General features: G+C 38.8%; 1 protein-coding gene across 1 annotated transcript in view; it reads left to right on the top strand.

The window, feature by feature from the left end:
• STX8 (syntaxin 8) overlaps nt 1-25,307 on the top strand; it is a 327,110-nt gene that overhangs the window by 27,662 nt on the left and 274,141 nt on the right. Inside the window, exons 3-4 of the mRNA XM_004605184.2 lie at nt 8,549-8,643; nt 19,811-19,921. Of these exons, the coding sequence (XP_004605241.1) occupies nt 8,549-8,643; nt 19,811-19,921 (206 nt within the window). The remainder of the gene's footprint in view (nt 1-8,548; nt 8,644-19,810; nt 19,922-25,307) is intronic.

The following is a 25,307-nucleotide window of genomic DNA, read 5'->3' on the forward strand; positions in this document are numbered from 1 at the left end:
ACTAATTAAGCTTGGTGGGCTTCTGCTTTGCTTTACCATTGTGACCTGTGTGGTTTAGACTTTTACACTGACCATTACTGTTGTGTTTTTGGCATAATATTAATTGAGGTGGGGCTAATGAATTATTGGCCTACTGTGTTTTTGGTGATCAGGCTGCCCTAGTGAAAGTTCCACCTAAGAGCATAATTTATGATTCTCCCAGGATATGAGGGGGGGAGAATAAAGTTCCAGATGCCAACCCTCCATCCCCCACAGCCCGGGCCTATACCTGGATAGGGGGTGATTAAGGAGTCCTTGGGAGTTGGCTGCTAGTGGCACAGCCCACCTGTGTTTCCATCCCTCAGAGATCTAGGCTTGGTAGCCGGCTCGGAGTTTTGTGGGTGTTAATGATGGAGGTTTAGATTCCCAGTTAATTGAGGCCTGATCTATTCATAGCACTGTAGCACTGTCGTCCCGTTGTTCATTGATTTGCTCGAGTGGACACCAGTGGTGTCTCAATTGTGAGACTTGTTACTGTTTTTGGCATATCAAATATGCCACGGGTAGCTTGCTAGGCTCTGCCATGCGGGCGGGATGCTCTCAGTAGCTTGCCAGGCTCTCCGAGAGGGATGGAGGAATGGAACCCATGTTGGCCGTGTGCAAGGCAAATGCCCTACCCACTGTGCTATCGCTCAAGCCCTTTTCTATTTATAAGGCTACTAATACTTCATTTGCTTTTCAGATTTTCCTTGCAGGTATACAGTGTTGAGTATAACCAGGGCACTTTTAACTAGTTACTCCATTGAGTTAATTGAAATTTGAGGTTATATAATGTATGGATAATAGGAGTGCCACATCCAACTTGCCTATAATGTGAGAGATGTTTGCAGTGGTATTTTAACTACATGGTGTGTCCCTGTAGTTTTGGGTTTGTAGTATGGATGGACATGAGGCGGGCCCAATCTCTGGCTTAGTGGTGAGATATAGCATCAAGTGCAAAAGATTGGGTGTTTTTAGGTTTGCAGGTGTGTCTCTGTCGAGTCTTGCTCACAGGTTGCTGTAAGTCCAAGCTCCCATGGCACCTCAGTGTTGGAGGATAGATTAGCATGAGGCAGTCCCAGTCCTTGACCAAGGGGTAAGGGTACATTGCACAGGGCAGAAGGATCCTGTTTTTTGGTTTTATTGAATCTCTTCAATGGTGCCAGGGCCTACAGGTTAAATTTCACAGTGTCAATAAAGACATGCAATGGATAGAATAGGATCTGGATCCCTATGCATGCCAGGCAATCTTTCTACCACTCCCAGCACTAATTATCTTTTTTTTAAATTAATTTTTTTTACTAATTATCTTTTAAACATATTTCTAATTTTGTTAGAAATTTATTAGGTTAAAATATACAATAATTCACTAGGTATTTTTAATATGCCACTAAACATCATTTGATATATTTATTTAATAGTTCAGTTTTTTATGAATTTGCCTTTATATATCATAACATAACTTTTTGGCATATTTGGTATAGATATTTTTCTGTTGATTTGCCTTTTGAGTTTGTAAATGATGTAAAAATGTAAGTATATGTTTTAACAAGTGTTTTAAAGGTTTTTTTTTTTTTAAACTAGCAGTAACTTTTTTTCTTTGCTTTGGAGGAAGAGGTTTATTCCAAATGGTGCCAAGGACCACAAGGGCCACTCTGGCAGTGATTGGTGGGGTCTCAGGGACATAATTCATGAAGTTCTGTAGCTTCCTGGGCTATACCTTTTGATACTGGTACTGGAGATCCACCTGGGGTTGGAATCTTCTAGCCCAATTATCATTATTATTATTATTATTATTATTTGTAGTCTTATAGAGGAAGGAGAACTGGTATTTTGAAAAGTCAGATTATAAAAATACTTAATCATATAAATTTCTGCTGATTTTTTTTACAGTTTTAGCTATTTTTAAATTAAAAATGATTTATTTTATTTATTTAAATTTTTAAATAGAATATCCATGAGTAGACCATTACAAAGCTGTTCATGATTGGGTTTCAGTCGTACAATGATCCAACACCTATCCCTCCCCCAGTGCATATTTTCTACCACTTCCAGTTTCCCTCCCACCACCCCTCAGCCCTCTCTCTCCTGCAGCTTGCCTCTATGGCATGTACTTTTCTTCTCTCTCTCTCTCTCTCTCTCTCTCTCTCTCTCTCCTTTTGTGCATTATGGTTTGCAGTGCAAGGTGCTATTGTGTGTTTATTTAGGGCATTCTGTGTTTTTATCAGAAAGGAAAGACTGGGGTAGTTCTTTTAATTGGGTGGCAGCTTTGGATTGTGGATGGGACTCCCAAGGCTTCTGGAAGTACAGGGAGGTGGGGGAGGTAGCCTGTCCCATCCTGACTCTGAAAAAGCTTGAAGATTTCATTCACAAAACCCACATACCCCAGTTTTCAGCAGATTATATCTCAGGAAGGTCCATTTTGAGACAATGGAGTCAAGCTGGGGTCATGCGGCAATTTTGGATCGTGGAAGCAAGTGGCTGCTGGGGGCTCTGCTTGGATTGGTGCCAGGCTGGCCCCCTTTCCCCCTTCCCCAACTCCCCTCCTTCTCTTCCCAACCTCGATTTATTTATTTATTTATTTATTTAATTTTTTTTTTCCCCCAACCTCGATTTAAACCAGTCTGTTCAGCCTTGTGCTGAGATTAACTGTGGCTTTTGATCTCTTTTGAAATTTATTTATGGACCTGTGAAGCAAGGTGGATAAATAAGCTGATATAGCTGAGCCAGAGGTGGTTTGTGGGCATGGCTCCCACATACCTAACTTTTGACCATTTAATTTCTTGGGAAACTTGGTCCTGAGTTGTTAGGGTCTGGCCAGAGGCACAGTGACAATTTTGGGGTATCAAGAAGTCTGAAGGCACCATCAGGCTGCTGATGCACTTGCATGGCAGGTACAGAGTGACCTGGCAGTGCTGCAACCCCCAAATGATTTACTTTTTATTGAATCACCATGAATTGCAAAGTTACAAATATATTTGTGATTATTAGACATACAATATTCTAACATTGTTCTCTTCACATTGTCCCTCGTTTTCCTCCTGACATCCCAGCCTGCCTCTGTGGCAGATACATTTCCCTTCCATAATTGTCCTTGTGTTCCTGTCCCTAACTTATTCCATCGACCTCCACCCCAGTGGCAAGATTTGTACTGAACACCAGTTCTCTTGCTTTTCATTTCTGTTGCCTTTAGATAGTTTATATTCCCTTAGGAAGTTTCTTTATATCCCACACATGAGAGAGACCATTCTGAGTCTGTTCCTCTATGTCTTACTGACTTTACTCAAGATGATACTTCCTGACCCATCCATACAGCAGTAAATTACATGATTTCATCTTTTTTTTTTTTTTTTTGTGGCTGAGTAGTATTCATTGTATGTATGTACCATAGTTTCTTTGTTCAGTCATCTGTTCTTGGACATTTGGGTTGTTTCCATATTTTGACTATTGTGAATAGTGCTGCAGTAAATAAATATAGGATGCAGATGTCTTTTCTGCATCATGTTTCTGGACTCTTGGGATATATTCCCAGGGGTTGAATTGCTGGGTCCCAAGGACTCTCAATTCCTAGTTTTTTGAGGAATGTTCATATTGTCTTCCAAAAAGGCAAGACCAATTAACATTCCCACCAACAGTGAAAGAGACTCCTTTCTTCCCTATATCTTTGCCAACACTAGTTGTTACTGTTCTTTTTGATGAGCGCCATCTCTCTGGTTGTGAGTTTTCTCATTTTTGTTATTTGATAATGGTTAGTGAGCAAGAACATTTTTAAATGTCTTTTGGTCATTTGGAATTCTTTTTTGAGGATATTTCTGTTCACCTCTTCTCCCCATTTTTAAATAGGGTTTTATGTTTTTTCTTGACAGTTCTACCAAGAATATTTTTATTAACCCTTTATCAGATTTTTATTAACCCTTTAACAGAGTAGTGATCAGATAGTTTCTCCCAATCTGTGAGTTGAAAGATCTATACAAGGAACAACTACAAAATACTACTTAAAAAAATAAGAGAGGACACAAGAAAATGATAACACATCCCCTGCTCATGGATTGGGAGGATTAGCATTGTTGAAATGGCAATAGTCCCCAAAGTATTATTGAGATTCAGTGCAGTCCCCACAAGGATACCTATGATATTTTTCAAAGAAGTTAATCAAACAAAATTTATACGAACAATATACCCCCCCACAACCCCTGCATAGTCTAATTGATGTTTTATTTGGTGATAGAATGGTGTTGAAGTCTCCAACTATTTTTAAAAATCTATTTAAATACCACGATTCAAAGTTTTCATAATACAGTTTTATTTTTTTGTTTGTTTTTGTTTTGGGGCTACACCTGGTGATGCTCTGGAGTTACTCCTGGTTCTACTCTTAGGAATTATTCCTTGAGATGCTTGGGGGACTACATGGGAGGCCGGGTCAAAACTGGGTATGCTGCATGCAGTGCAAGCATCTTACCTGCTTGCACTGCATGCAGACTCCAATGCCCTTGCCCTAATGTAGTTGTCTTGGGCATTTAATGTACCGACACCAATCCCACCACCAGTATGACCTTCTCTCCACCAATATCCCCAGTTTTCTACCCACCCCCCAAATATGCCAAGGTTCAAATTAATTTATTTTATGTTGCATGTTACTTGAAATGGTAAGTGGAATTATCAAAAAGTAGTTTAGTAAGAGAAAATTTGTGAATATCTCGCAATGGGGTTATTAAAAATCATTGTCTTATGGTGGGAATGCCGACTGGTTCAGCCCTTTTGGCAAACAATATGGACGCTTCTCAAAAAATTAGAAATTGAGCTCCCATTTGACCCAGCAATACCACTGCTGGGAATATATCCTGGAGAAGCAAAAAAGTATAGTCGAAATGACATCTGTACTTATATGTTCATCGCAGTGCTGTTTACAATAGCCAGAATCTGGAAAAAACCCGAGTGCCCGAGAACAGATGATTGGTGAAAGAAACTTTGGTACATCTATACAATGGAATACTATGCAGCTGTTAGCAAAAATGAGTTCATGAACTTTGCATATAAGTGGATCAATGTGGAAAGTATCATGCTAAGTGAAATGAGCCAGAAAGAGAGAGACAGACATAGAAAGATTGCATTCATCTGTGGAATATAGAATAGTAGACTAGGAGATTAACACCCAAGAACAGTAGAAATAAGTACCAGGAGGTTGGCTTCATGGCTTGGAAGCTGGCCTCACATGCTGGGGGAAAAGGCAGCTCAGATAGAGAAGGGAACACCAAGTAAAATGTAGTTGGAGACCACGCACGTGAAGGGAGATGTGTGCTGAAAGTAGACTAGAGACTGAACGCAGTGGCCACTCAATACCCCTATTGCAAACCGCAACACCCAATTGGAGAGAGGTAACAAAAGGGAATACCCAGCCACAGAGGCAGGGTAGGGTGGGGGAAGATATAACTGGGGGGTGGGAGGGATACTGGGTTCATTGGTGGTGGAGAGTGGGCACTGATGGAGGGATGGGTTCTCGAACATTGAGGAACACAAGCATGAAAATGTGTAAATCTGTAACTGTACCCTCACGGTGATTCACTAATTAAAAAGTAAATAAATTGTTTTAAAAAATCATTGTCTCAGGGTTTACTGAATTGTTTATTGCTAGTTGAGCCTCCTGTATTAATGTTTTTACTTATTGAGCTTAATTGGTGTCTATGCTACTTTACCGTCTAAGTTGCTGTTTTCCTACTGGACTCAGTATTTTTTAATTTGGAGATGCGCAGTCACATATGTGGCTGTTTGTGCTTCAAGAACTTGAGGATCTGTTTACCTGGAGTTTTGTTGGTTTGTCATCTCTTCAGAGATTAGTCATGAAGCAGTGAATGAATGGTGTCAGTTGTGGGGTGTGGGTGTGGCAGGGCAGGAATTTGGCCCAATCCCCTCCCGAGGGTGCCCAGAGTTTTCAACCCAAAGACCAGTGTACCTGTAAGTATTGTTGGCTTGGCTTGCATCTCTTTTGAAGTTAGTAGTGAAATTGTGAAGGTTTCATGGCAGTTGACATAGAATGTTGAAGTCTCCAACTGTTACTATGTTGATATCAGTGTCTTCATCTGGATTAGCATTTAAGTGTTATACTGGTCCTCCATTAGTTGCATATATGTTTAGGAGTGTGAGTTTTTCCTAATGAACATATCCCTTGATCATTAAAAAATGACACTGTCTATCCCATATAACTTTTTAAATCCTGAAGTCAATGTTATATGATACCAGTATGGCTCTTCTGGCCTTTTTGTGTCATTGTTTGTTTGAAATACTGTCTTCTGACCTTTGAGTTAAGTCTTTGCCCTTTTCAAATGTGTTTTTTGTTTTTGTAGGCGGCATAAGTTTGGATTCAGTTTTTAAAGACATTCCACTGTTCTGTGCTTCTTAATTAATGCATTTATGCTGTTGACATTTAATGAGATGATTATCATGGAGTTTTGTGTCATCTTTCTGTAGAATTTTGGCATAAATTGTGGAACTGTTCATGTCTTAAAGTAGCTCCATTAGTTTTTGTGAAGCTAATTTTAATATATGAATTTCCTGAGCTGTTGTTTATTGGTGAAGTTGTGTATTTTTTCCTTCAAATCTGATTGAGATTCTGGTTTGGTACAGTATTCTAGATGAGGTGTTTACTGAATTTTTTTTTTTCAAACAAACTATATACCACCATTGTCTTCATTCTCAGATCATTTCATTTGGTAGATCTGATGTAATTATTGATGCTTCTTTGTAATTTATTTCTTTGATCTTACTGCCTTCAGTAATCTATCTCTATGGTTTTTGTCATTCAGGCTACGATGTGTTGGCGTGTTTCTATTTGGATCTCTTCTAGCTGGTACCCTTTGGATCTCAGATTTGGGTGAATGCACTCTTTCAGCTCTGGGAACTTTTCAGCAACCATGTCTTTGACTGATGCTTCTTCATTGGGACTGTCTTCCAACCCCTATGTTCTGGGACCCCTATGTTCCTCTTGAATTAATTCAACAGTTCTACAGTTCTCTTGTCTATTGTTCATTTATTATGAGTCTTTTTTCATCTTCAGCTGTTGTCCAGAGGTTTTCTGCATCTCATCTTGGAGCTCACTGATTTTATGATCCTCTTCTATTCTACTGCTGAGGCCTTCCTGTGAGTTTTGCATTTCACCTACCAAATTCTTTTATTCTGTCATTTGTGCTTATAGTTTTCTCAGTTCTGCTCTCATATTCTCTTGTGTTATATTGGCTGTGTATTTCATAGATTCTTTGGATTTCTTAAATATCTTCAACATTTCCTCTGTAAATTCCTTATCAGAATGATTACATGCCGTTTATTGCCGATTGAGTCTTCTGGGCTATGATCTTGCTAAGCATGGTGGGGTTCTGTGTTGCTTTCCCATTGTGACTTTTGCAGCCTGGAGATCTTTTTTGTGTGTTGTTATGTGGTTAGTATATGGTCTCTGTGAGATATAAAGAAATCCAGCATTGATCAGTCCTTTTGGTAGCCTCATGCTTTACCGCAGTCCTGACTTGAGGGCAAGATGGCAAATTCTTAGTGCATCTTTCTAGTTACTACTGAGATGCTTTGAGTTCACAGGGCTGAGAGTGGGGCCTTCCAGGGCCTCCTGGATCTGTGCTGGTTCCTAGCCAGGTAGCAGGCTTACTTTGCTGGGACCCTACCAGCAGGTGAGACGGCAAGTTATAAATTCAGCTTCCTATCTATTTCCTGGCTACTTTCTAGCTTTGAGTTTGAGGGACCTTCTGGGGCCTAATGGGGTCTCCTGGGGCTGAGCTTAGGCCTAGCTGGGCATCAGGTGTGCTTCACAGATGTTCTGACCTGACAGTGAGATGGCAAGTTCTAAGTGACTTCTGGTTTAAAATTTTCTTTTAAGTTATTTTTTTTCCTATGTATATATTTAGAAGTTTTTAGAAATTTATTCTTAATTGCAATTATATTGTTTACAGTATTATTAAAAATGTTTCCAACACCACACTGGTCACCAGTGTACTCATCTCCCTTCCTGCAGAATGATTAGAAAAAATTGACTTATTCCTGCACAAAGAATGAAATGCTTTATAAAAACACACAAAACCTTTCAATGTTTTCAAAGTATATATATAGCTGTGTTTAGAGGTTGGTCAGCATGACAGTGGATTTAATATCTTAGTTTATAAATGGTTAAGGGAACTGGCATTTTCATTTATGAATAAACTCTAGGGAAAAATTTCTTGTCTGGCACCAAGGTAGACAAATAGGATTAGAGGGTAGACTCTCAGGAGACAGTTTTGCTAGAAATAAACATTCAGTTCACTACACGTGTTCAGGTCTTCATGGCTTACCTAGTCTGGTTGTAGAGTGGGTATAGGCATTTGGTATGTGAACTGAATTAACATTACAGTACTAAAAGTCATTACTGTGAAGTTAGGCATCTCTTCCAGCCCTTTCTTGGTTGAATTATAGTATGTAAAATAGCATTTATATGGTATTTTTATAGATTCTACACCTTTGAACTAGCATACTTAGGGTTGTATTCTTTTCTTTTCAGCTTACCGTGACAATCAGAGCTTTGTTGCAGAATCTGAAGGAAAAGATCGCCCTTTTGAAGGATTTATTGCTAAGAGCTGTGTCAACACATCAGATGTATCCATGTAAACATTTCCACCTCTTTACTAGAGTGGGAGGAAAAACTGGCTTTATTTTAAGAAAGGAAAGAATCTGGGCCACCCAGATTTTTCCACAGCTTGAGGAAGACCTGTTTTCCAAGATATTGCCTGTGATCTTGATTTCTATTTTAAGTGTTACATGTTTTATAGTGCCGTGCTGGCAAAGCAAGACATACTGAAGGAATTAACTTCTTTGGATATAACCTTTTCAGGGCAGGAAGCTAATACTTCCTGTCAGCTATACAGAGCTCTGCACCTGTCTAGACTACTTTGAAGATGGTTAGTTCCTGCTTTAATAGGACACTCATGATAATTTTGAGCTTAGATTCTAATGGTGTTTCCAAAGATTTAAATGATCAATTTTTTCCCCCTGAGAGAATGTACCAGTAGAAATTGAATATATATATAAAAAATTCTCCCTTTTTGTGCATATATTGGAATTTTCTTGTTTGACCTACTGTTATTTTAGAATAATGACTGCTGTAATATGAGGTGGTCCAGGAGATAGAAGACATTTGTTTCCAGTATCTTTTGCCTTTATCTCCACCTTCCATTTCAACTTGAAAATACGTTGTCAAGGATTATTTTTTTCTTTTTAAAATAAATTTATCATCTGAGAAAACTGTTAACCGTTAAACATTTTTTAAACTTAAAAAAAAGTTTTTAAACTTAAGTTAATTTTAGTATGAAAAGAGAGGTCAAGCTGGGGTCTCTTAGGTTAAGAAGGGTCTGTTTAGTCCTAGCTTGCTTCTTCTAGCTTGTTTGAACTTGCTAAGCGTTTTTATGCTTTTCCAATAATGAATTAATGTTTAATTTATATTGAATGTTTTATATGTATTTGGGTGATTTTGTTACATCTATCTGTAGAGATGTATTAGACGTATTATTAGAAGTTATTAATGCAGATATTTTAGCACTATCTATGTAATATTTTCTAATATAAGGACAGTATTTCCTTTTCAGGGGCAAAACACACTTTTATAACATTATAAGCCTATTCAGATTTTCCTTTAAAATTTTCTTAATTCTCCTCTCTTCATCCTTATTGAATTTCATACTTATATGTAACAGTTATGTAAACTGTTTAATGTATCAACATAGAATTATTTATAACATGAATTTTAAAATTTATATACTTAAAAAGAGAAAATCATAGTTTTTTCAATAGTCTATAGTAGTAAAAGTAGTAAAATTCACTAATAAAAAATTAAAAAATATTATTATTGAAAACATTTTTTATTAGTGAATCACCCTTGAGGAACTTTTATATTATTTTTTATCTAAAATATTGACGATAAGGTTATAGAGTTTAGCAACAAAATATGTGCATGACTATCTTTTTAGTGTTGACTGCAACTCTAATGAGGCAAAGATGCCTATTTCCTCTTCAAAATGGGCTTGTGATGGAAAGAGCATTTATTGAATTCATGATTCTAATCTTGTTACTTCTACTGGCTAGTTCTGTGACATTGGGTGACAGATTAAATGATGCTTTTTGTCTTTAAAAATGGGACTTTATTTTTTCTGTCATTTATACAAAAGACCCATACATATGTGAATGTGTAACACACATATATATACATGTATGTAAAATATATACATATATCTATAAAATATACATATATATAAACCTCTTCATGTCACTGGGGAGGTTACATGAATTTCCAAATATTGTTATCAACCACTATGGTTTCAAAATAAAAGTTTAATTTCACAAACAATTAAGGTCTTCTTTGGAACACAGGATATTCTGATATATATATGTGTGTGTGTATGTATATATATATATATTTTTTTTTTTTTCACCTTGTCTTTTGTGTGGTATTGTTTGTTACTTACAGTTAGTCTATAATATAAAATTTTTCACTGTCACTGTCATTGTCATCCCATTGCTCATCGATTTGCTTGAGCTGGCACCAGTAACATCTCCATTGTGAGACTTGTTGTTACTGTTTTTGGCATATTGAATACGCCACGGGTAGCTTGCCAGGCTCTGCCATGTGGGCGAGATACACTTGGTAGCTTGCCAGGCTCTCCAAGAGGGGCAGAGGAACCTAACCCGGGTCGGCTGCGTGCAAGGCAAATGCCCTGCTGCTGTGCTATCGCTCCAGCCCATAAAATTTTTATTTTGTCAAAATCAACTTCTTAATATATAGACTTTAAGTATTTTTAGTTTGGCAGGGCTGTTTTATTCACATTTAAAGGAACCTACACATGTGATTATGGTGTAAAAACTCATTACTTAAAACACATTTAATATTAGAATATATTGCATAATAGATATATTAACAACTATGTATTTGATAACTTTCATGAAAGTAAAGAATTTACTCATCTTAAAATGTTTATGTACTAAACTGTTGTTTAGAACTTTAACTTTTTAAATTTATGTCAAGTTGTTAGAGAGTTAATCATTACACAGTAAAAATTACTTTTTTCTTCTGACTCTTAGAATCTACCCAGTCTACCTTTCAAAATCTTTGTGGGTTTTTTTTTTGTGATCTCAGTGTTTGCTGAGTTAAGTGTAAGCAGTTAAAATACTAATTATTAAATATAAAAGTATTTAAGAATCTGTATAATTCAAAACAAACTGGAATATAACTTTAAAAAAATTTCATCCTTCGTATAATTTATTTATTCTGTAATTTCATCTGATTCTAAGGATGGAATTCATGTAATCCACTCCAGAGATTGGAAGGTGCTCATAAACCTCTGTATTTTGAGGAAGAAAGGCCTTGTTTAAATTCTGTTCCCCACCTCCCTTCCCTTTCTCTTTTCAAACACTTTTAATTATTCAGATTTAAAATATATAGGATAGCAATTTACCAATTCTAGGAACTTTAAATTATTGCTTTCTTTCTTTACAAAAAGCATAGTTGAGATTGGGTCAGATTTTGTACACTAAGTCACTGATGCAGTTGGAGAGAAATTCTAGCATTCCTGCGGAGGAGTTACGTCAAAAAGTAGAATCTCTGTGAATTTAGGTCATTTACTCAGGACTACACAACTGGGAAAGGAAAGAACTAGTATTCAAATGATCCAAATCTGATTATTTAAAAGCGGAATTCGACTTTATTTCTTTTTAATTTTGGTTTTGGCTCACACCTGGTGGTACTGAGGACTTATTCCTGACTGCTCAGGAATCACTTTTGGTGGGGTTTGGGAGACCAAATGCGATGCCAGGGATTGAACCTGCATTGACCATATGCAAGCAAATGTCCTATCCAGTCCCTAAATTCTAGTTTAGTTGAAATAGTACTGACATATCTGTTGGCATGTCTTTTACTAAAATTCTCTACTGTTAATAATTTGCATGCTGGTGAGTGCTGAAACACTTGTTGCTTATAATGTATAGCACTGTAGCACTGTCGTCCCATTGTTCATCGATTTGCTTGAGCAGGCACCAGTAACATCTCCACTGTGAGACTTGTTACTGTGTTTGGCATATTGGATATGCCACGGGGAGCTTGCCAGGATCTGCCATGCGGGTGGGATACTCTCGGTAGCTTGTGGGCTCTCCGAGAGTGATGGAGGAACAGAACCCGCGTCAGCCTTGTGCAAGGCAAACGCCCTACCTGCTGTGCTATCGCTCTAGTCCTTATAATGTGTATCTTCCCAAATCTAATCATCATAAATATTAAGTAGTGTCCACAGAATGAGTTATTCTTTATGATCTATAATTTTTTGACAAATTTTTGTCCATACATTTTTTTTTTTTTTGGTTTTCGGGTCACATCCGGCGATGCACAGGGATTACTCCTGTCTCTTCACTCAGGAATTACTCCTGGAGGTGATCAGGGGACCATATGGGATTGCGGGATTAGAACCTGGGTCGGCCACGTGCAAGGCAAACGCGCTACCCGCTGTGCTATCGCTCCAGCCCTGTTCATACATTTTTAATAAGCCTTAAACCCCCTTTTAAAAAAATTATTTATTTTTTAATTAGTGAATCACCGTGAGGGTACAGTTACAGATTTATACATCTTCATGCTCATGTTTCCCTCATACAAAGTTCCTTCCCTTCACCAGTGCCCATTCTCCACCACCAATAAACCCAGCATCCCTCCCCCCCCCCCCAATCCCATCTCCCCCACCCCACCCTGCCACTGTGCCAGGGTATTCCCTTTTGTTCTCTCTGTCTAATTAGGTGTTGTGGCTTAAATCCCTTTTTATTAAACCCCTTTAATAAAAAATTCCCCTTTAATAAAAATTTTTAATTCCCCTTTTTAAATATAAGTATTTTTAAAGTATAATTCTCCTTTTAAGTTATGCTTCCTAGACAGTGATTAGGAAGTCAAGAACAGCCATCCACTGGCAGTTCTTAACCATGTCAGGCTTTTGGTTAGACGCTAGGAACTAAGGATGCGGTGCTGCTTGGGCCTTGTGGTGCCAGGGATACTCAGGCAGCCCCAGTGTTATTGGGGGCCCCTCGGGGCTGGATCCTATGATGCATACAGGACATGTGATGTTGGGAGTCAAATCTAGATCAAGTGCTTGCTAGGCATGTGCTGTACCATGGTACTATCCACTGTATTATCTTCCAGCCCCTAAATCATACTTTGTTTTTAGGTCACACCTGCAGTGCTCAGGGTTTGCTTCTGGCTCTGTGCCAGATCACATCTAGCAGGCTAGGAGGACCATATGTCATGCCAGGGATTGAACCAAGGTACATGCTGCCCTACTTGTTTCAGTTTGAGACACTTTTTTTAAAAAAAAAATGCAAACATTTGAATACAAATAATTTTCTTTGCTGTGTCAGGCTACTACTGAGAGTTTATGGCACTTTAAGTGCATGCCTTTCTGCATTCATGAAGTTTTGTGAAGAACAACTAGCAATTGTTGAAAAGATAAATCCTAAGCCTTCTAAACAGTTAAAGTAATGGTATAGGCATAAGATGTTATTTCCTGTGAAAGTATTTTCCTCTTGAAAAGAAAAAATAAAAATTAAAGGGAAGACCTGTGCTTTTGAATAAATTAGTTTGCAATTCTTTTTTTTTCTTTCGCTTTTTGGGTCACACCCAGCAATGCTCAGGGGTTACTCCTGACTCTACACTCAGGAATTACTCCTGGTGGTGCTGGGAGACCATGTGATGCTGGGGATCAAACCAAGATTGATCAAACACAGGTTGGTCGGTCATGTGCAAGGCAAACGCCCTACCCCCTGTATTATCTATTGCTCAGGCCCTAGTTTGCATTCTTAGACCAGAGTCCTGTAGCCTATTTTACATTGCTAAAAACAACAACAAAACAACCTCTTAACTTCTATTCAGAGTGACTTAGTGGTAGGACTTAAAAATGCCTTACCAATTGAGGAAAGATATTCTGAGTACATAATCAAATTATGGGATTTTTTCCATGTGAAATTTTGAGCAGGACTGGAGTTATTAGAATTAGCTTTTCTTTTAAATGTCACATTTTTGTTGGATTTTTTAATACTTAAAAAAAAAGACTTAAAAATCCCTTTACAAAAGGTTCCATTATCAAAAGGTACTTGTTCAGTGTCAGGAAAAGTCCTTTAGAAATAATTCTAAAAGTATATTTATTTTTCTGCTTTGCATTTTGGGATAGTGGGGAAGGTGAACAGATAGAGAGGTCAATGGAGAGATACACTGTATAACAGAACCAATGAATGCAGGTATAGAGGGCCTGATTAAACAGAAGATGGTTCATGACTTCAGTGGAAGTGAAATGACTTTGTACCTGTCCATGACAGTTTCACTGGGGCCTGTGAGAAAAGTATGTAGAAAAGTAAGGACAAGACACTCTTCATTGGTAGAAATGTTTTTATGTACACGATGATGTTTTTTTTTTCTTCCCCAGTGTTTTAGGATTAAAAATCTTCTTTTCTTTTTTTGACCATTGTAAAAATGGTAAAAATGCATGATAGTTTTGCTTTTTGTAGGGAAATATCTAAATATGGCAAAGTGTATAAGTAATAATTTTATGTACTGTTTTTCCCCAAATTTGGTTTTGCAAGTGTGGCCAGGTTCTATCTACCTCTGCTCAGGGCTCACTCTTGGTGGATGCTCAGGGAACTATATGTGGAACCAGAAATTGAAGTGGAGTTGTCTACATACAAGATAAGAATCCTTTATTATATTTTGGTCCTATTGGGTGGGAAGGTCTCCCTCTAATGGTTTTGGAAATATCAATGCTCTCTGAAACCTAAATCTGGCATCACTGGTATAGTGAAGACAGCACTGTTTTTGGACCTAGATAGGACTGAGATCGAGTTGCTGATTTTTCATGGGAAAAGTATTTTTAAATTTTGTATAAGACTAAGTACATGTAGTGATTGTTCAATAAAATATATCAACCTTTACTTAATCTTGGGCAAGTTACTTAACCTATTTGTGCCTTATTTTTCTTCCTTGTGAAATAGGGACAATGAAAGTACACCTGGTTTATAGGATTGTTATGAAGCAGAGGTGCTTGACGCTTCCATTTGGGCTGATACTTCCAAAAATGTTACCAGTATTACAAAAACCTTTACTACAGCTATTGAGAGTTTATTAACAGTTGTTTCATTTGTAATTATGTAGGAAAGATATATCAAAGCAAACTATTATATTAAGTAGTACTTTAAAACTGAAGTAAGTGCTTTGAGGAAGATAAGGACCTGATTTAGATTATCATAGATGTTCAACAGCATTTACTAACTTAAAGTTTAAACACTATGGGAACCAGGAAAATATGTCCTCTGGGACTTTAATCTGTGCCCTTGGAGTTACTTTATTATGGCACCAAGGTGTATGATGCAAGCTTCTTTCTTTATAGCAATAGATTCCTGTGTCAAACTTAAATTTTCAAGACTTTTAATAATAAAGAGAAAATGTAGAAGCTGGAATGGGGTAGGAGTTCCTATGTATATAGCTCCATCCTTATTCCACTCCATCCTAATTCAGAGTCCTGAAATAACCCAAATATCCAATGACAGATGAATAATAAAGAAGTTGTGTTATATATACATAGTGATATACTATGCATCTATAAGAAAAGATGAAATGGTGTAGTTCTCTGTAGTATGAATGGAAATAAAATAAATCAGAGGGAGAAGAACAAATACCAGATGATCTCACTCATCTGTGGAATTACAGACAAAATAAGAGAATGGGTGGTACGTAACAAAGACAAATCCTTGGCCTTGGAATACAGAATCGTTACCAAATACAGCAGGGAGCATGGGAAGGAAACGTAACACAGGGACTATGGTGGAAGGTTGTAGGCATTTTGTTGGTAGTATTGTAGTAATTTTGTATTTTGGTAACCATATTATGTTAATAATTTTATATATTATCACGATCCTAACTACCTAAACTATGATAAAGAGCAAACAACAGGAAAATAAGGTGTCTATGCTTAATTATAGCATGATCCAGAGAGACTCACAAGGGTAGTAAATGTTGTGATATAATATTTCCACTATTAAAAAAATCCCATTTATCCTGATAAATTATTTCATACCTTGTGTTTTTAAATCCTTTTATTATTATTATTATTTTATTTTTTGCTTTTTGCATCACACTCAGCTATGCTCAGAGGTTACTGCTGGCTCTGCACTCAGGAATTACTCCTGGCGGTGCTTGGTGGGCCATAAGGGATTGCCAAGGATCGAACTTGGGTCAGCCACATGCAAGGCAGACGTCCTATCCACTGTACTATTGCTCCATTTCTGTGCTCCCTCCCCCCTGCCTTGTGTTATTTTAAAAACATTTCTGAGCAGCAATTTTTACTTTTTAATTTTTTAAGACCTATTTTTAGATGAAAGCGAAATTTTATCTTACTGCAGTTTTAATACATTGATGTTTGTTTTTGATTTGCATTGATCAGGAAGCTAATATTTGGTCCTTTTATTAATGCAGAAGAAACACTTTGGTGTACTGTTTTTCAATTACTCTGGTTACTTTATAGTTTCCAGAATGGGATTCTTAGTGACTACAGTCAAGTTGTAAATGAAAAAGCAATGGTAGGGAAGCCTGGTAGTCTGACATATTGAGAAAATTCATTCAGTATTTTTAAAATAAATTTGACCTAACATTGGTTAGGTCAAATTTTGGTTTTACTGACACTGGGGAAATTTAATGGATTTTTAATTCTTTTACTAGATTTCTGTAGCTAGCAAAGCTAGCAAAAACATTTTAGATTCACCAGGCCATGAATCTTTCATTCAGGAAATGGTGATGCTACTGCTCAATTCTGCCAGTTTTTCTATTTTTTATTTTTCTATTTTTTATTTTATTTTTTATTTTTTTTGCTTTTTGGGTCACACCTGGTGATGCACAGGGGTAATTTCTGGCTCTGCACTCAGGAATTACCCTGGCGGTGCTCAGGGGACCATATGGGATGCTGGGAATCAAACCCGGGTCAGCTGCATGCAAGGCAAATGCCCTACCTGCTGTGCTATCACTCCAGCCCCAGTTTTTCTATTTTTTAAAATTTTTTTATTTCTTTAAAATTTTATTTTATTTTTATAAAGTTGTTTAAAATAATTCATTACATTCAATATTCAAACACTAACCCCAACACCATTGCCCCTTCCCACCACCATAAGAGGAAAGTGTGTGAAGATTGTTGTATTTTATTCCGGAGCCATGAAGCCTTTGTGTAAGAGATTACAAACATGTATGTTAAACCCAAACAAGTATGTGCTATTTTTGATGCATTAGTTGGGTAGAGCATGAGAGGTCGCATACTCCAGGAATTCTGAAATTTAAAATATGATTATAGAGTAGATTCACTTGTAGGTAAGGCCTATGTCGTTTTCTTCCATGAACTTTATTTCAGAGTCTCTGGATCTTGGCTGTTGATGAGATTATATGGTGCGAGGGGCAGTTTGTGGATGTGACTGCTAAGCTACTGGAAAACTTGGAAGCTGGGGGGAGGAGGCCCAATCCTGCTCTGAGCAAGCTTGGAGATCTTAGTCACAGGTCCCACATACCTGGGCTTTTCTGCAGGTTCCCTCGTCGGGGAGGCTCATCAGAGTTTGTGGAGAGCGTCCTTGAACATGACTGCGGTTGGGTTCTGGAGGTTTTCAGCTGCTAGGGTTTTGCTGGGGTGGGGGAGGGAAACTCATCCCACCCCACTCCATGTTTCCCTAGTGAAGACAGCCTGGTGTGGGGTCAGGATGTTCTCTATTTGTTTTTTAGTCGTATGTACAAAGTTTATTGCTTGTCTTTTAAAAGTATTTATAAATCCCAACAGTAATATCATTCATATCTTGCTAGAACTAGGTCATTGCAACCAGGGATACTTTGAATCATCTGGCGTTCAGCTTTAGTAAAACAAGTCAGTGAATAAAAAAGGTAACAGATAAGGCCCATGAATACAGGTAGACTAATTTGGGCCCTCTCCCCCCCTTTTTTAAAAAGTTCATTGTTTTTCTCCCTTTGTTCTCTTTTGGAGGGCAGTGGTTCTTGCACCATACTGTGCTCAGAACCAGAATCTATCTGGGTAGTGTTCAGGGGACTATACTTGGTGCTAGGGATCAAACCCAGATTGGTCATGTGTAATGCAAGTGCCCTACCCAGTGTATTATTTCTGTGTCGCTCCATTTTTTCTGTTTATGGTAGAAATCTTTGTTATTTATTTATTTATTTATTTATTTATTTATTTTTTGCTTTTTGGGTCACACCCAGCAATGCTCAGGGGTTACTCCTGGCCTTGCACTCAGGAATTATTCCTGGTGGTGCTTGGGGGACCATATGGGATGCCGGGGATCGAACCCGGGTCGGCCGCATGCAAGGCAAACGCCCTACCTGCTGTGCTATCGCTCCGGCCCCCGTTATTTATTTTTTAAAAACATGTGAACTTGTATATGTGCCCACATATACCCACATTCTGCTTGGAAGAGCTAGTTACTGTATTTTTCTTCAAGAAGCTGGCATATAGAGAAACAAATCAAGAGAATAGACAGTATATAATGGGGACACACCCTTGATCTTTTAAAAATTTTAATAATTTTTTTTATTAAATCACCTGTGATATACAGTTATAAAGCTCTTCATGATTGAGTTTCAGTCATCCAATGTTCCAGCACCCATCCTTTCACCAGTGCACATTTCCTGCCACTCTGGACAAAAACTGAGTACTGAAAGGAGATAAAGTCATATACATAATACTCTTTCAGTAACAGTATTACAAACCACAGTACCTAAACTCTTGGCCTTTGATTGCAGAACTGAGATTACCAAGCAATAATGAGGGAGAAGAAGGTAGAGAAATGAAGAGGTGGACTTGAAGTGACACAAAGACAGAGCTGGAGGATGTTGGGTACTTGGGTGGTACTTGAAGGTACAGTAATTCTGTTCCAAAATCAAGTTGATACATTATAACTATGTTATCTGATCTACCGTTTACAAAAAGAAAGCTAGTATGTAAAACTTTGGATCTGTTCCTAATTTTTATTAAACCATGACTTATGGATTGGGTTAGAAAATGTGTTAAGACTATTGGTGGTGGTGGGGCTGCACCATGCAGTGCTCCAGATGCTATGTACCAGAGCTTGAACCAGGAACACTGTGGTTCATATACTGGTAATGTGGGAGAGTGGTATAACTAACTGTATACCCAAAACACAGACTCAGCAACACTAGACACATGAGATCCAAATTACAGCCTCCAAACTTTAAAATATGCCTGTGAAGGTGGCAGATAGGTGGGCGGGAACATGAGAACACTGATGGAAGTTGACCCTGGTGGTAGGATTGGTGCTAGAATATTACATGCCTAAAACTCAACTGTAAATAACTTTGTAAATCAGTTTTTTATTAAATAAAGAGGAAAAACAAAGCATAAATGAGTTATTTTATTAACAGAGATAATAATTTCAGTGTTGGTCACTGGAAAAAAACTAAACTTTGCCACCCACCCACTGTCCTACTTTCTGGTTTTGTAGTTTTGTGCCCTGCTCCACCTCCCACCCCCAATCCCAGCCACTACCTCCCGCCATTTCTCAATTTTCACAATGAACTCTATTCCCCTTGGAATAGCCTTGTGGATCACAGGAGACCATATGCGCTTGCTTGAGAAACACATGATTAGAGTCTGTAAAAATCTGTCAAACTAACTTGAAAAATTCACCTAATAACAAAATAGGTAAAATGAGGCAATCCACGTACTACTGAACCTTAACAAGTTGTCTGCAGAACACAGCTTGAAGGAGATCGAAGACAGAACCTCTTGGATGATCTTGTAACTCGAGAGAGATTACTTCTGGCATCCTTTAAGAACGAGGGTGCAGAGCCAGATCTTATCAGGTATGATGCTTTCATTGTACATAGATCACACAGTGGACAGATAATTTATTTGCAGATTGCAACTGTTTCCTGATTGGCTTAACTTCTTTTAACAGTAAAATGTAGTCTGTGATAATGACTGTTTATAATTTTCCATTAATTTAATTTCAATTAATTGGAATTAGATTTAGTGAACTATGTTCAGGGGAATTTCATCTTGGAGAAAATATTTAGAAAAAATACAGATGAAATCAGAAAATATCTTTTGCATTCTTTGCTTAAAACTTTTGCTGTTAGTTGCCTTCTAAAGAAAGTCTTGAAGTCCTGTATGGGCAATGAAGTGTATTATTTTGATGTTTTGTTGTTATTTTAATTTATTAGCACATTGAATAAAACCTTAGTATAGTAGTCTTAGTATAATAGTAATTTGTGACTCATGCGTAGAGGAGTGTTGATGTTGGATTCTTTGCCACTGAATAATTCATTCTACAGAGTTGACATCTGCTTTCTATCCAACTCTCTTGGCATACCCAGACATGAGTTCACAACGTGTGGGGCTGTGACCCGTGCTTCTGAGATGGAGAGCCTCCTCCCCATCCTTCTCAGGCCTCCCCAACAGGGGAACAAAGAGATGGGAGACTCTTGGATAGATGGTAAAAACGGCCCATTTAATGCAGAGTTGCTAGCATACTTATAGAACATCTATCTGAAGGGGTTTGAGGTGCAGGACTGCATGTAGGTGTGGTTGATCATTTACAGAGGTAAAACATTTCGGCAGAGGCGATTCTCTTGGGGAGATTGACTCAAGGAGAAACTGTGTCTCCCAGGGACATGTATATTGCTTTTCTCTTTCCCTTAAATTGTACATATTAAACAATTAAGTTCACTTCTTATTAATACTTGCAGTTATTCGGATAAACACAGTAAGAGATACAGATTCCAAAACTAAGTTCTCTGAGCTCTGAGAGCAAGCAAGCCTTTTACCATAAATCCCAGACTAATTCCTCAGGCTCGTTCAGCTTGTCCATCCCCATGGGGATCCTGTCTCTTAAGTCATAACAGCTTACATCAAAACCATGCATTTATGCTTTCTAGACTATCCCATTTTGATGCGAGGGTAGCTTCGCCACTCACCCTGCGTCCATCCCAGTCCCACAGCAGGACCTCTCTTTTGGGATGTTAGGAACTACAGCAACTGAAGCCTTAGTCAAGTAATTATAACTAATGCCCAGGAGTAGATATATTTCAGACTCAGTAAGCTCCCAAATATTAGGAGTTAACGGTCTTTCTGTGTTTAACCAAAGAACATTGTTTTATAATAAAATATGAAAAGGCTATAGGGGAAATAGAAAAGGTGGTAATTCACCACAAATACAAAGTCCAGAATTACCAGAAAGTTTTGGCTTTTAAGTAACCAAGACTGACTTGGGGAACTGTTGATGATGAGAGGTAAGACACAAAAGAGAGGTTAAAGACAAACTCGAAATTAGGGATGCTTGCAAGAGCACAGTAAGCTTCTCTGGGGGGGAGAGAAAGAGGCAATTCATTGATGAAGCCTAAAACTGAAGCCTATGTGAGTCATAGCACAGTGGGTAGGGCATTAGCCTTGCATGCTACTGACCCATGGTTTGATTCCCAACATCCCATATGGTCTCCTGAGCACCGCCAGGAGTAATTCCTGAGTGCAGAGCCAGGAGTGACCTCTGTGCATCGCTGGGTGTGACCCAAAAAGCAAAAAACAAACAAACAAACAAACAAACAAAAAACAGAGAGAGAGTTTGCTATTTTTCTGTTTCCCCATTAGGAATGAAGCTTTCATTGTGAAAAGAAGCTTGTTTTTACCTTATTTCTCATTAGGAATAAGAAGACATTCTAAGGACTATGTTTTTTGACCCTGTGCCATGTATTTTTAAGGCCCTAGCGTCTATTGCTCATCGATTTGCTCGAGTGGCCACCAGTAACGTCTCCACTGTGAGACTCATTGTTACTGTTTTTGGCATATTGAATACGCCATGGGTAGCTTGCCAGGCTCTGCTGTGCGGGCGGGATACTCTAGGTAGCTTGCCAGGCTCTCCGAGAGGGATGGAGGAATCGAAGCCGGGTCTGCTCCGTGCAAGGCAAATGCCCTACCTGCTGTGCTATCTCTCTAGCCCAAGGCCCCACCATAGTACATTAAATCAGAGGGATCTGGAGCTGATGTTAGTCCCAGGTGATTCTGATATGCATCAAGAATGGCACGAATTGTTGGTGGTCTGTTTTCTTAGAATTTTGTGATTCAGTAGTATTAGAAGTTACAGAAAACTAGGAGAAAAGTTGTTTCATGAAGAAATTATACCAAGGAGTCAGTGAAGATCAGTCATGTGTCCTGGCATATAAACAAAGGCAGAAGTAGTTGGTGGTCCGAAACCAAGTGAAATCAGTTGAACAAAGACTGACCCAGAGTGGTGAAATAAAACAGGTGAGCAAAAGAGCCAAAGTGAACAATTAGTAGCACTGTAGCACTGTCATCCCATTGTTCACCGATTTGCTCGAGCAGGCACCAGTAACATCTCCGTTGTGAGATGACTTGTTACTGTTTTTGGCATATTGAATACGCCATGGGTAGCTTGCCAGGCTCTGCTGTGTGGGCGGGATACTCTTGGTAGCTTGCCGGGCTCTCTGAGAGGGGCGGAGGAATCGAACCTGGTCAGCTGCGTGCAAGGTACCCACTGTGCTATCGCTCCAGTCCTAATATAAAAATAACACACCTGTAAAAAATTCAAATGCGCGCAGACACGGAAGGGTGTGATGTGTGTGTGTGTGTGTGTGTGTGTGTGTGTGTGTGTTGTTCATGGGCTCTCTCTCTTGCTGCTTGAGTTCGGTGCTCTCGAGCCGCTGTGTATGGACGGATCGGGATGGCTCCTCCTTGTGCTCTCCTTCTGTATTTACCGCTGTGCTCTCTTCTCTGTCTCTCTATCTCTGACTCTGTCTCTGTAGTCTCTCCTGTGGTCTCTTCCTACCTCTGTCTGTTGTCTCTCCTCTGGTCTCTTCCGACCTCCCTCTGTCTGTTGTCTCTCCTGTGGTCTCTTCTGACCTCCCTCTGTCTGTTGTCTCTCCTCTGGTCTCTTCTGATCTCTCTTCTTCCAATCTCTCTCTCCATAGCCCTTCTGCTTCTCTTTCTGGAGCCTCACTCGCTCTCACTTCTGACTCTGACTCTGACTCTGATTCTGATTCTCACTCGCTTTGTGCTCTTTCTTTTCCCTGCTTCTGGCTCCAATGACTCCCTGATTCTCTTTCGCTCTGTGCTCTGCGCTTCTGTGTCTTCTTGCCTCTGTGTCTTCTCTTTCTGTGTCTTCTCGAACAATTAGTACCATCAGAATTTATATATTTGAAGGAAGAGGGTTTTTTTTTTTTTCAGTTCAGAAATGGAAAAACTTAGGCAGGAAACAGGTTTTTAGGGGAGTGGGTTGATGGTCAGAGGAAGAAGAAACTTAAAAATAAAGTTTGCAGCAGTGAAAACGAATGGATAATGTTACCATTTGCTAAATCTGGGTCAGATTCTGTTTACCTCTCTGTCACTTAGTGTATTCAAGGGACCAATGTATGCACTAGGTGTTCGTGTTTTATTTTATTTTTTTTTGGCCTAGACCTCTTGCTTGTCACCCCCTTTTTTCCTGTGTCCCTGCTACCTGAGAGTGTCACTGTTACCTGAGAGACTGTTAGGAATGCAGCATCCATACCCCAACCCAGACCTACTGAATTCTGAGAGTATAATTTTGCAAGATCCTCAGGTGATTTGAATGCAGGTTAGTTTGAGAAATGTGTTCTTTATTGTGATGCTTACATCAGAATTATCCAAGAGGCTTTAAAAGTTAAAAAGATGGGCCAGATGAGGTGCTTACCTTGCAAGTGGCTAACCCAGGTTTGATCCTTGATACCCATTATGGTCTTCTGTGTTCACCAGGAGTGATCTCTGAGCCAAGCAAGATGTACCCCGCAAACAAAACAAAACAAAAAATTAAAAGCAGATTGGGAGATCACTCACAACTGATCACATACTTTGTATGTTGAATACCTGGGCTCCAGCCCCAGCACTACATGGTCCCTTGAGCACTGTCAGGAGCAAGTTCTGAGCATTGCAGGGTATGTCCCCTCCCCCCATTTTTTTTTTTTTAAAGAAGAGATTAGGGCTGAAGAGCTATTATAGGGGCTAGTGATACAAGTCTTATAGGATCTCTGGAACTTAGATCTGGGCCTAGAGGTACTGTCACTGCAGGGTCTAAGCAGCAACAAATCTTTGCGCTCTTATGTTGAGCTATTTGGTCTAGTTTGCCAAGTGTCACTATGTGGAAGTCGATGTGGAGGTCTCGTTCTGTTCAGCAGGGAGAACCCTTCGTAGGGCGCAGCCGAAAGAACAGACGCAGAGCCCGGAGGAGGGAGAAAAGGCATTTATTCTATGGCAGTTACAGTATTTATACCTCCCTGCTGGGGGGAGGTGGTGCCAGGACCCCCAACAGAAATGCAGGGTGTGGCACGGGATTTAGCTAGTAATAAACAAATGCTGATAGGATAAGATCTGTAAGATTAGGAGTGGCATGGGGTTAGCTAGTGATTAAACAAATAGTGACAGGATAAGATCAGTAAGGTAAAATGGCTCCCTACATCACCTGGGCCTTCTCAACACTGCTCAAGAACCCTCCCCCCAAAAAAAATTACAAAGAAATATGTGCCTGGGCTATGATTTTTGAGGAGTTAGTGATCTGGTGCTAAGTCTTGGTATCTGGGCAGCAATAACACTGGGGAAACTTCTAAAATATATATATATATATGTATATATATATATATATATATATATATATATTTTTGCTTTTTGGGTCACACCCAGCGATGCTAAGGGGTTAGTCCTGGCTCTGCAGAAATTACTTCTGGTGGTGCTGGGGGAACCATTTGGGATGCCGGGGATCGAACCCAGGTCAACTGCATGCAAGGCAAATGCCCTACCTGCTGTACTATGGGCTCTGGCCCCATCTAAAATAATTCTAACAGATGGCAAGTAAAAAGATATATCCTATTAATGATATCAAATAGTTTCCTTCTGCTCTGTGTTTTCTGTGTGCACACTGTGCTCATCTTTAAAAAAATTTTAATTTATTTTTGGTTTGCGGTCACACCCCTAGTGATACTTGAGGACTGTTGTGTTTGTGCGATCCTTCTTGCCCCGTGAATTTTTCCTTCAAGATTGGTTTTGAGCCTCTGAAGTTCCTGAGCTGTTGTTTATCCATAAATTTGTGTATCAGTCCTTCAAATCTGAGAGTCTAGCTGGGTAGAAGTATAGTATTTTTGGCAAAGCCTCCATTTTGTGAAGGTTTTTTTTTTTTTTTGAAGTAAACAGATTTTTATTTAGAGGGTTTTTTGAGGGAAGGAGGAA

The sequence above is a fragment of the Sorex araneus genome, chromosome 3, assembly GCF_027595985.1.
Source record: "Sorex araneus isolate mSorAra2 chromosome 3, mSorAra2.pri, whole genome shotgun sequence".
NCBI classification, from domain to species: Eukaryota; Metazoa; Chordata; class Mammalia; order Eulipotyphla; family Soricidae; genus Sorex; species Sorex araneus.